Here is a 13,571-nt window from a genome sequence, read left to right as displayed (position 1 = left end):
TGTTCAGCTCAGCCTGCATGCTCGGGCTAGTAAAACGTTAACACACACACACACACACTGATACCCCCATACACTCACACACGGATATCCACACACACACTCAAGCTGCACACACACACTTGGAAACTCAGATGTATTCAAGTACACTAACACTCACTAACCAAACAACAGAGCCTGCTGGTGAATCTCTGTAGACAACATGTGTGTTTATTTAGGACTCAGGCTTTGGAACACAACATTCTTCAGGAACAATTCATATTCAAAACGTGAATGTGGCTCTATGGTTAAAACGTACTATTAGAACCCAGGTGTGTACATTATTGGAGGAGGAAGTACAGAACCATCACATCATTACTCGTCTGTAACAAGCTCGTCTCCCAGAACAAATTAGACATTTTAGAAGGGGAAATAAACATCTCTCTCTACTTCAAATCTGAATGATAGCACAAACAGAAGGATATACACACTCTGTCTCTGCACTTTGAATTCTCCGTCACACAAGGGACAAATATGTCACTAAGGAGGAGTCGGACTCCTTCGCCCCTACACCGCCCTTCCACTGCCCAACCCCCAAACCCCACCCTCAGTCCCTCATCCAGGCCTGACAGACACCCCCAGTGAAAGAGGGGGCGGATGGGGGACTGGTGGGAGAAAGGTGGCATGGTGCCAACACAGCCTGGCTAAATACCTTTGTTCCCCCAGAAACAGGATGGGCAGAAAGTAGGCTCAGCTAACGAAGATACACTAAACCACTAGTCTGGTGTATGTTTGGTTAAAATATGATTCCTTTCCTTCCTTAAAGGGAAGATTTGGTGGGGTGTTGGATGGTTATAATGTGAGTCCTTTCCTTCCTTAAAGGGAAGGTTTGGTGGGGTGTTGGATGGTTAAAATGTGAGTCCGTTTTTTCCTTAAAGGGAAGGTTTGGTGGGGTGTTGGATGGTTAAAATGTGAGTCCTTTTTTTCCTTAAAGGGAAAGTGTCTGCTCTGTACATGTAATTGACTGAGTATTGTGTCTGACCCTGAGGCTGCCTGTGTCTGTGCCTGACCCTGTCTGTGTCTGACCCTGAGGCTGCCTGTGTCTGTGCCTGACCCTGTCTGTGTCTGACCCTGAGGCTGCCTGTGTCTGTGCCTGACCCTGTCTGTGTCTGACCATGTCTGTGTCTGTGCCTGACCATGTCTGTGTCTGACCCTGTCTGTGTCTGACCCTGACTGTGCCTGACCCTGTCTGGGCCTGACCCTGTCTGTGTCTGACCCTGTCTGTGTCTGTGTCTGACCATGTCTGTGTTTGACCCTGTCTGTGTCTGTGCCTGACCCTGTCTGTGCCTGGCCCTCTCTGTGTCTGACCCTGTCTGTGCCTGACCCTGTCTGTGTCTGACCCTGTCTGCCTCTGACCATGTCTGTGTCTGACCCTGTCTGTGTCTGTGCCTGACCCTGTGTCTGTGCCTGACCCTCTCTGTGTCTGTGCATGACCCTGTCTGTGCCTCTGTCTGTGTCTGACTCTGAGCCTGTCGGTGTCCTTCTGATCATCTGCTCTGTTTATAATGTGGAGCCGGCCTGTGTGTGTCCCTGTGCATATCTTAAGTTGTTTATCATGCAAATGGAAGTACGCTGTTCTGTTCTGTTCTGTGTGCTCCTCCTAATGGTCCATAACACAAACAAACACACACACATACAGGATTACATTTTTCATAGAGAGACATCAGCCCTGTTGGACTCTGCATTTCAAAAAGGGGATTGCGTGTGTGTGTGTGTGTGTGTGTGTGTGTGTGTGTGTGTGTGTGTGTGTGCAAGCGTGTGTGTGTGTGTACGTGTGTGTGTGTGCCTAAATGTAAGGGTGTCAGTATCACGGTGTCTCCTGTCTGGCCATGGGACACCCGCACTAGGAAACAGTATTTTGACTTATGTCTCACATGGCTCCCTATTCCCTATATAGTGCACTATAGTATGTTTCCCCAGGGCTCATAGGGCTCTGTTCAAAAGCAGTGCACTATAGAGGGAATAAGGTGTAATTTGGGACGTAGCCATGGAGATGCTGGGGACAGTATGTATCCTAGATCCATCATGAAGACATTCACAGTACAGTATGAATCGCACACTGATTAAAACAGACACCATTAACAACACCACGTCTCATATCCTGCTACCTACCCTCTTTAGCCCCGTTCAACATGTCATCGATATGGATCATCCTTAGTTTCCTAGGACAGATGACATTAACATGGACGTGGCTTTCGTGGAATCCCAGCGGCTAAACATGGGAGGTGGCACGATACGGGTCCACAGTGTCTGTTTGAGTCAGTCCATTAAAGCGTAGAACAACATTTAGAGGAACATCGTGTGTATTTCTATAAATATTTCTATATTTGACTCTCGTCATCCCAATCTCCTTGGACCTCCTTTCTCTCTCTCTCTCTCTCTCTGGACAAGGAAGATGGCAACGAAGTCATAAGATGGGCATGAGGATGACGAAGAACGGCTTCATCAATCTCACTTCACGCAACACCACACACAAACCCAAACACACACCCGCCACACACACTCACACCACACACACTCACACCACACACACTCACACATGATCCATTAGGCTTGTGCTGTTAATAAAAGGCCATTGCATAACGTTAGTGACCCAGTGATATCATGTGGAGACGTTATGCATCATGATCTAAATGAGCATAGAAAGATTGTAGAGGCAGCTGACTAGAGCCAAGAGGCATAGTGGGCCTGTGTCTCTGTCTGTCTGTCTGTCTGTCTGTCTGTCTGTCTGTCTGTCTGTCTGTCTGTCTGTCTGTCTGTCTGTCTGTCTGTCTGTCTGTCTGTCTGTCTGTCTGTCTGTCTGTCTGTCTGTCTGTCTGTCTGTCTGTCTGTCTGTCTGTCTGTCTGTGTGTGTGTGTGTGTGTGTGTGTGTGTGTGTGTGTGTGTGTGTTGCTTAACAAACGGATGCATAATTACTGATAAAATACAAGAGGTCATTAGATTTGACAGAATAGAGGATAACTAGACCACAGCCCAACACAGATAGCATAGCGACATAGACACTGTATTGTACATGGAGCTATATCTAGGCCTATGGGGTCTATACCAATAGCCACTGTATTGTACATTAAAGGGATACTTCGGGGTTTTGGCAATGAGTCCATTTATCTACTTCCCCCGAGTCAGATGAACTCGTGGATACCATTTATGTCTCTGTGTTCAGTCTGAAGGAAGTTAGAGTTAGTTTCGGGGGCCAATGCTAACTAGCGTAATGACTGGAGTCATTACACTAACACTAGTTAGTAATTGAGCTAGCGATAGTTAGCAACTTCCTTCAAGTTGCACGCAGAGACATAAAAATGGTATCCACAAGATCATTAGACTCAGGGGAAGTACTGTAGATAAAGGGCCTCATTGCCAAAATCTCAAAGTAACCATTTATGCTATATCTTGGCCTTTGGGGTCCATACCAATAGACACTGTATTGTACATGGAGCTGTATGTTTGCCTATAACCCACTGTATTGTACATGGCGCTGTATGTTTGCCTATACCCCACTGTATTGTACATGGAGCTGTGTGTTTACCTATACCCCACTGTATTGTACATGGAGCTGTGTGTTTACCTATACCCCACTGTATTGTACATGGAGCTGTGTGTTTACCTATACCCCACTGTATTGTACATGGAGCTGTGTGTTTACCTATACCGCACTGTATTGTACATGGAGCTGTGTGTTTACCTATACCCCACTGTATTGTACATGGAGCTGTGTGTTTGCCTATACCCCACTGTATTGTACATGGAGCTGTGTGTTTGCCTATACCCCACGGTATTGTACATGGCGCTGTGTGTTTACCTATACACCACTGTATTGTACATGGAGCTGTGTGTTTACCTATACCGCACTGTATTGTACATGGAGCTGTGTGTTTACCTATACCCCACTGTATTGTACATGGAGCTGTGTGTTTGCCTATACCCCACTGTATTGTACATGGATCTGTGTGTTTGCCTATACCCCACGGTATTGTACATGGCGCTGTGTGTTTGCCTATTGGGTATTTGTCATTTGGAGAACCCTCACTGATAAAACATTGAACTGAAAACCAGCCTCACCTCCGCAGAAGCATTGATAAGTTCAATGCAGCATACTACTTTTCTTTATACTAAGCCCGCATTTATAGCCATAATTGTTTCTAGAAATGTTTATAATAATTCAAAAAGGAAAATGAAACTGTCAAACACACAAAGTTAATTTCCACCAACGTCTGTAAGACAGAACTATTTGTTTGAGCTGCTCATCATGTTGTTTTTGCTTGCTTCATTTAGCTGTGGTTAGACAACCGCCGTAAGAAGTCCTTAATTAACTAAATGAAGACTAAGAGAACCCTGACAATTAGCGGCTCGAGTAGGATTCCTCAAATAAATGCCTCTTCCTTGACAGTTCAGCGTAATTACTTTCCTACACGTTTTTTTTTATTTTATATTTTAGCGCTGGAGTATGAATTGGCAGGCATGTATTTGAGGGGAAGAGATATGTCTCTGTGAAAACCACAGCAAGATTGCGATACATCTATCAAGACCACATGAGACAGAAACCAGGGCTGCGTCCCAAATGGCACTCTATTCCCTATACAGTGCACTACTTTTGATCAGAGCCCACTATATATGGGCCCTGTATCAAAAGTAGTGCACTATATAGGGAATATGGTTCCTTTTGGGACGCAACCCTTTCTCTCTTTTTCCGTCTCTCTCTCTCTCTCCCTCTCTTTCTTTTGGAGAGTAGAATGGGAGTTATATTGAGCTTCTATCCCCATTTCAGAGATAAACTCAACAACCCTACACCCAGCAGTGTAGTAAGAATGTCATACCTCGTGGATATCCATATTCACCAGTCAAAATTGAACCTAACTCGAAGTCCATCTGCTCTGTGCAGTTTGTACTGTAAATCCTTTTATTGGTCTATGATCCAATAATCTTGCTTTAAGCGTCACCAAAACAAAGGCACTTACTCACAACTAGGGTTGTAAAATTCCCAGGTATTCACAAAACTATCCTGTTGAGAGAACAACGGTTCGAGGAATCCCTGTTCATTCCTTCCTGATTCCGGGATTCCTCCAACCTGGATTTCTGGAAACCTGAGGAATTTTGCAACCCTACTCACAACGTTAAAGTACCATCCAAGTACCGTCAACACCCAAACCTTACAGTAAACCTCAGACCCAAACACCTTGCGTGTCGCTTAAGTTCTTTACATCGGCAGCCATATTTGTTACATTCGTCATCATCATCGTCATGGTGACGTCATTACCTGTGATATTCTCCTGCTTGGGGATAATTCCGTGGGTGGGCGTCGATAAACAATCCTCATCATCGTTGCGCGGCGACACCTGAACGGCTACCTCCACGGGGCGCCTCGACGGGTGTTTGTCTCGGCATTTGTTTGAGGAGGGACGGGGCGAGGCGAGGGGAACGGCGGAGGGCGACCGCCTGTGCCCTTCGTCTAAAGTTTTGTCCGTGCAGGGGGCGCCGCGGCACTGCCGCCTCTTGTGCTCGATGAAGAGCAGGATGTGGGCAAGAGGGAAACGGGCGTGGCACTGGCCACAGGTGAGCAGGTCCTGGTCCCCCTTGAGGAGGATCCTGTTGTCCCCATGCTGCCCCAGCCTGGGGTGGTCCTCGTGCTCCTCGTCTGGGGGGAGAACGGCCGACAGGGGCTCAGCTGGAGAGGAGCGAGAGGAGGGGAGATAGACAGTTATGCTTCTATACAGAATACATGACAGGGTTTAAATCTACATAGAGGACTATGACATTTCATCCAAGGCAGCTGACAAACTGTGGTGGAGAGTTAGATACTTTATAGACCGTGGACACAAAACACTGATTGAGATCTACACTCAAGTATCATTTCAAGGAAGAGTGAGACACAGTATATAGGTTACTAAAGTGTTGCAAATCTGCATATGCATCTCTTGCTATCGTTTTTATGGCTATTATTACTGATAATATAGAAGGCACAACCAACGGAGAGAGAGGAATGAACACCCAGTAGCAGGCCCGCAGAATCAAATTCAATTCTATTACAGTCCTATCGTTTTAACTATTATTATCAGTGTTATCGTCACGATCATTTCCAGTGTTATAATGAATATCACCATAATCTAGAAGGCTCCTGTGGTTTATAGTGATTGGATTTCCAGGTGATGCACTGTCTTAGAAAAGGTATGAGAGACAGATTTGAAAGGGGGGGAAGGAAGGAAGGAAAGTATGGAGGAAGGAAGAAGACTTAGACAAGGCTACTACACTGTTTTTCGATAAGCCTGCCAGTGACACCGTTCAGTCAGCGTGCTGCTTGCTGCCTGAACGATTAAGGCGCTTGACCCTCTTTATTGTGCTGCCAATCTCGCGTTTTTAATGAACCTAACACCTCGGAGAATCAAAAAATAGATTCTAATTTGAGTTCAAGATGATTGGACCCCATTTTCGTTAAAAGAGCTGGGATCTCGTGAACCGAGGTTAGATATTGAGGGGTGTATGTGGAGTAGGTCCCTGAAGTATACAAGCAGTCAAGGAGCATTTTTTTAAATAGTTCATCTAGCTACAGTAAACGACATCTCGAGGCCCAACTGGGATGTTAAGATAAAATGTGATGAATTCTCGCTGTCTGTTCTGAACCTTAAATTCTGTGTCGGGTCAGACGAGAAGGCGGCAGGGAGGAGGGGCTGAAGGAATATCTTTCCTTCTTATTTGAGTTTAATTCCTACAGCTTATGCTGTCAGGACATAACAGTCTGACTGAGGCTCTGTGCAAAAAACTCTACCTTCAAACCCAAATAATCTAATTTGTTGTATAGGCAACTGGTTACAAAAATAAGTTACAAAAATTAAAAAAGTATATATTATTCCTCAACATCCAAGAGAGCACCAGAATTTCAGCTGACTGAACTTAATCAAATAACTGCTGAAATTAGGAAACAGGCTATTAAATAGCCATTACCTAATTATAACATGGTAATGGTCCCTTATTTCAAGTACCCTAGCTGTTATTGCAGGGATTCATACAACACAGCCTATATGGACAAGGAGGAATCTTACTTGAATGGAAGCTATTTTCAATCGGCCATAACGAGCTATTCAAATACTTCAAACTATGCATGTAAATTACAGAGCATTCAATTTGAATACTATTACCATGCATTTGCTAGTAAGGCTGTAATCCTATAGGCCTATACGTCTCATTTGTCATATTTGAATGATGAACTAGGTCCCTCGTGAGAATGTGGATATAACTAAGGATTTGGCAATTAGGATACATTTTTGTCATATTTTGGCATTTAATTGAAAGAAACTGTGATAGACTAAGATTTTGTTGAAATAGGAGACTAATATACCTGGAAGAGTGAATAGGCATGCAATATGCTCTAGGGTCCAATGTGAGGCTACTTAACCGAAAACGATGCATTTCACAGAGGTAGCCTACAGTGGCCTATGGATGTTTGAAATGATGTCACATTTTGCCTACTGATCATTTCTTGCAGAAAATAAAACGTTCTCAGCTGGCTATTGTTTTATCCATCTTCGAATGAAATGGAAAATACTGAATATCCATGAAGAAATCTATTCAAATGATTCCCTTTTAATTGATTTGGAATACTATAATAGTTAATACTTGATAAGATATCACAACGGCATAACAAGGAACATCAAATATACGACCACGAACAACGGCGCTTGGTCTAGCAGGCGACGTAGATAAAGCTAGAAAGTAGCCTAGATCAAGTTCAAGTTCATCGACGTGTATGTCCACAATCATATTCTGCCCCCTACCGGCGCCGTCCATAAATATACTACAATTGAAGGCATATGTTACGAGAACCTAATTTGCTTCCTCCGAGAATTGAATGGTAAAAGAGAAACAACCGTGTGGAAACATTGTAGCGATTTACAGAATATGTGGAACAAAACAAAAAAATGTATTAACGGAAAATCATACTATTTAAACTCGTTTCCAAATGATCTAGCCCGGTAACGTAAGAAAAAAGAAATGAGCACAGTTGAAAACATGCCATTATACACCATGGCATAAACAGCATAAAAGCAATAGCTTATTGAATATACATGTATAACTCATAAATTACTCTAAAACACCACTTCAGTATGCCTGCGCAGATGTAATATGTTATTGCATAAAAGCCTAACCTCCCGTGTCCCCTCTCTGAAATGAACCTCCTCGTTAAACGTAACGTACCGGAGTGTCCAATAGTAGATTTAATAGAACGTCTCCAATTATTCCAATGCTTATTGTATCCACTCACATTAACTCATGATGTAAACGATAACAACGTAATTGGATCACTAGGTTATACGGAGGTGCAGTGGTATTCTTGGATCGTGAACTCTATCCTATATTCCTCGATATGAAAGCTGGCTCGCTTCCACACACGAGGTCTTCTGTATGGGCTATGAGTATGTAAACATCCCTTCTCCCCATTCAAAAAAAGAAAACATCTCTCCCAAAAAATCTACGCTATCAAATAAATAGTAATAACAAAGTGGGATTGCTTATTTGGGGATAAACTTTGCTTTTCGTTGCGTATTCCATATCGGAATCTGATATGACTAAATATAAATATCCACAGGATACCTTGATAGGCAAAGGTATCCCTCCACTACAGCCTAGATGTCCTTTAATAGCGAGAGACGCCTGTGTTGTAGTATCGGGACATACATGCAAAATAACCTTATACGTTATTGTTTACCAAATATACAGTATTTTCCAAGGTCCAACTTTTTTCGATAGAAAGTTATCCGATTCAATGACAGCGTTCTTTGGCACGCTTTTAAATTATGTCCACGGGTCCGCGTCATGTCCAGTTACCTACAAACATTCTCCAAATAAATTGAGAAGAGGCTGTGTGTGTTCTATAATCTAACCAGATTATAGAAGAAGCAATTTTCAATTCTACTTACGCGAAAACTCCCGCTTGCTCAAGTGCTGGGGTTTGCCTTGCTTGCGGCGAGACATGTTGGTAAGTGGTGGCGTTCAGCTTAGTTCACATTGGCAGAGGCGTCCTACAATGTAATAGACTCCAGATAAAATATCTTCATCGATGCGTTTGACATCCAAAAAAAATGAATTATAGATCACATCACGATGACGCGCGGGGTACGGGCTGTGCGGCAGTCTTCATGACTTTTTTGCAAAGACAGAGAGAGGGGTATGAGCAAAGCCCCCTGAACTGCAAGTTCAAGTGCGGACGTGACGTTCCTACGAACTTGAACGTCAGTCGATGGATGGACATAGAGATACAACACATGGGCAGGGCAACGCTGGGGAGTAGGAGGTGGAGATAGAATAACAAAACCAATGGACAGTCATTACGGGATCCGTATATGAAAAAAGAAAGGGACCCCGAAGACGCCAATGGACAGAGAGATCAGGGGGGCCGGGCCAATAGAGAAGGAGAGAGCGAGAGAGAGAGATTGGAAATGAACGTGAATCTTGGGATACAGCACATCCAAGTGGAAGGATTCTTGGCAACAAATATGGAGAAAATATTGGGACCATTGTATTTAATCCTAAGAATAAATATGAACCATCACCCTATTACTGCATGGAAAACAACCATTTATAGTGGAGAGGAAAGGATGCGAGTGCACTTTACGGATCGATTTAATTGGATATAATAAAGTAAATAGTTCTATTTAATTAATTTTGGACATCGATCTCCGTGCCTTCGGTAAACAATGGGTTAAAGAAACGTATGTTACAATGATACAGCCCGATAGGCTAAAAGCTTTATTAAATAGGCTATATTTAAGAATGTCATATTTTAGCAGTCCATAGCCTACCACCATATTTTGTCCATTAAATAATACCCTAATGTTGGCTCTTGCGCAAAAGCACTCCACATCTTGCACTAACGATATAATACTACGACGTCACATTATAGGCCAACATTCCATTTCAAAGGTTAATAAATCATAAAATAACTAGGCCTATCAAATCATTTAAGTTTATTGGTAGTGATATCATCGGTGTTCCGAAGACTGTCAACACCAATTGACCAATCACAGGCCTATAACAGGCAGGTTACTTCATCAAAGTGGACACTTTAGACATTTGGATTTCATTTCAAAGCATGTCGACATGAGAAAATAGATATTCGTATTGTGTTTGCTGTCAGATGATCTAGTTCACACTATCACTATTCAATGAAGTAAAATAGCCTACAGTAAAATACAGATATTCTGTAGGCTACAGTACAGCTGTTAGTACTTGTTTCTCGCGGACTTGGGTTGTCATGCCATCTTGAAGACAATTCATAGGCTACTGCTTCACAGAAATATATATACATATATATTTGACGTTCTTCTCTTCATTGCTTTAATGCCCCTTGCATTATTATTTTGTTTTTGAAGTTTATCCTACATTTCACATATGAACAAAAGTCGACTATAATAAAATAAGTAGCCTAATTAACAAATAGGTTATTATATGTGTTAATTATGTGTTATTTCCTAATAAGGAAATGTATTTGTGTAGTCGAATCCACATGCGTAAAGTTATCGTTGCCCACTGGGATAAAATAAATATACGACATATTTCTGTTCATATGGCCCACTGTTAGTGTAATATAGTGTCATATTTCACACAACGTAAACATGCTAATTAAAATGTTTGATACATCGTAACATAGCTTAAATTACAGACGAGCCAAACAAACAAAACAGGCTTAAACTGGAGATGTTATCAGCCTTGCAGAAGTTTTTTCGTTTTAGTTTTTGGAAAAGAAACTATTTTAATGTAAGCAGTGTGCGCTTTGACAGGCCACTGTTGACAGCTTACTTGCGCTTGGCCTCTGCTTCTTAAGCACCCTGTGTAGCGTGTAGCCTTCTACTGCACCCTCACACGTCTATACAACGGCGCTTTCTAGCGGTCCTTTGCTAATACTGCGAAGGAGACATTGTTTGAAGCCCACCCTGCACTTTATGTTATCTTCCAGTGGATGATGCTAAAGGATCAGAGTATAATCCACATCTGCCTTGCATAAGCCACCAGGAGAATGTTCTTGTGCATAAGACCTCTGTTCACCTACTAACGAATTGACACTATCCTCCACTACTCGACCCTGCCCCTGTAGCCTATAGTTTATATTAGACACAGTTCAACACAGTTCAAAGAGCCATTCAACATGGTTTAATTTAAGCTATTTCTTGTGTGCTTTGTACAAATAATTGTATTATTAATGAATTGTTATTATCAATTCGGTCTTCTCATTGGAACCCGTTCTTCTTCTATGTGCATAAATTAACAGAAGTTGCCTGGATTTTAAACTAAGGGAGATCAAACTAGGGGAGATTCTCAAATGGAAAGAAGTCCTTCCTCTCCTTGAAACGGATTAGTGGTCCAGGGTCGAGTAGTGGAGGATAGTGTCAATTCGTTAGTAGGTGAACAGGTCTTATGCACAAGAATATCCTCCTGGTGACTAGCGCAAAAGTCTTTTAAAATCTGCCATCCATTTGAATCAGCTGTTGTTTTCTTAGAGCAGAAAATAATGCACACATTTAAAAATATACTCTTCTTATCCTTTCCTGTATGAAGTGTCTTGCACGACTAGCTGAATTATACTGAACAAAAATATAAACGCAACATATAGTGTTGGTCCCATGTTTCATGAGCTGAAATAAAATATCGATGAAAAATGATTCATACACACAAAAAAATGTATTTCTCTCCAGTTTTGTGCACACATTTGTTTACATCCCTGTTAGTGACCATTTCAATTTTTCCAAGATAATCCATCCACCTGACAGGTGTGGCATATCAAGAAGCTGATTAAACAGCATGATCATTACACAGACTACACCTTGTGCTGGGGACAATAAACGGCCACTCTAAAATGTGCAGTTTGCCACACAACACAATGCCACAGATTCCTCAAGTTCTGAGGGAGCGTGCAATTGGCATGCTGACTGCAGGAATGTCCACCAGAGCTGTTGCCAGAGGATTTAATGTTCATTTCTCTACCATAAGCCGCCTCCAACATCGTTTTAGAGAATTTGGCGGTACGTCCAATCAGCCTCACAACCGCAGACTACAGGTAACCACGCCAGCCTAGGTCTTCCACAACCGGCTTCTTCACCTGCGGGGTCGTCTGAGACCAGCCAGCCGGACAGCTGATGGAAATGAGGAGTATTTCTGTCTGTAATAAAGCTCTTTTGTAGGGAAAACCTAATTTTGATTGGCTGGGCCTGGCTCCTCAGTGGGTGGGCATGGCTGCACCCCTGCCCAGTCATGTAAAATCCATATATTAGAACCTAATTAATTTATTTAAATTGAATGATTTTTTCAATTGAACAGTAACTCAGTAAAAAAATAAAAAAATATAGTTTTTATTTTTGATTAGTGTAGTTTTTATCACTTTACCCATTATTTTAGAGTTCCATTTGCCTGATGACGCGTGAGTGGAAAAAATGAGTCTCATTTCATACAAGAACATTTGTTTCCACAAGAGATTCTCAATTGGCCTGCTCAACTCCTCTGTCTTCCATCCTCTCCTCGCCTCCTATTGAAAAACGTCTAAGGTAACAGAGGGGAGGAGCCAGACGTCTGTATATACAGTGCCTTCAGACAGTGTCCATACCCCTTGACTTATTTCACATTCTGTTGTGTTACAGCCTGAATTCAAAATTGATGAAATTTTTTCTTCTCAACCATCTACACACAATACCCCATAATGACAATGTGAAAACATGTTTAGAAATGTTAGCAAATTTATTGAAAATGAAATACAGAAATATCTAATTTACGTAAGTATTCACACCCCTGAGTCAATACATGTTAGAATCCCCTTTGGCAGTGATTACAGCGGTCAGTATTTCTGGGTAAGTCTCTAAGAGCTTTCCACACCTGGGTTGTACAATATTTGCACATGATTATTTTCAAAATTTGTCAAGCTCTGTCAAGTTGGATGTTGATCGTTGATCTTGCCATAGATTTTCAAGCTGATTTAAGTCAAAACTGTAACTAGGTCGCTCAGGAACATTCAATGTTGTCTTGGTAAGCAACACCAGTGTATATTTCGCATTGTGTTGAAGGTTATTGTCCTCCTGAAAGGTGAATTTGTCTCCCAGTGTCTGTTGGAAAACAGACTGAACCAGCTATTCCTCTAGGGCTTTGCCTGTGCTTAGCTACATTCCATTTATTTTTATCCTAAAAACTCCTTAGTCCTTGGAAATGACAAGCATTCCCATAACATGATGCAGCCATCACTATACTTGAAAATATGAAGAGTGGTACGCAGGACATAAAGTTAATTTGTTAGCCAATTTTTTGCAGTTTTACTTTAGTGCATTATTGCAAACAAAATGCAAGTTTTGGAATATTTTTTATTCAGTACAGGCTTCCTTCTTTTCAGAATTAGATGTTCATCCATGTTTGTTCAAAACTTCACATTTTGACGTGTTTAAGGTTAAGTTTAAGCATTAACTCCGAATTCTAAAAGTTTGGCATTAACTCTGAATGGTTAAGGTAAGGGTTAAGGTTTGTGGTAGGCTTAAAACAAAAATAAATACAAAAGATATTCTATCACT

The 13,571-nt window shown here is 41.9% G+C and overlaps 1 protein-coding gene across 1 annotated transcript in view; it reads right to left on the bottom strand.

Annotated features, from left to right (window-relative positions):
* Window positions 1–9,414, bottom strand: part of LOC115177824 (B-cell lymphoma/leukemia 11A-like) — a 43,699-nt gene extending 34,285 nt beyond the window's left edge. The window contains exons 1-2 of the mRNA XM_029738809.1: window positions 8,946–9,414; window positions 5,291–5,698 (exon numbers count right to left, since the gene is read on the bottom strand). Of these exons, the coding sequence (XP_029594669.1) occupies window positions 5,291–5,698; window positions 8,946–9,000 (463 nt within the window). The 5' untranslated portion in view covers window positions 9,001–9,414. The remainder of the gene's footprint in view (window positions 1–5,290; window positions 5,699–8,945) is intronic.
* Between the last annotated feature and the right edge of the window lie 4,157 nt (window positions 9,415–13,571).

Source organism: Salmo trutta, chromosome 38 (assembly GCF_901001165.1).
Source record: "Salmo trutta chromosome 38, fSalTru1.1, whole genome shotgun sequence".
Lineage (NCBI taxonomy): Eukaryota > Metazoa > Chordata > Actinopteri > Salmoniformes > Salmonidae > Salmo > Salmo trutta.
Note: the sequence above shows the minus strand (reverse complement) of the source record. Positions and strands in the feature narration are given on the sequence as shown.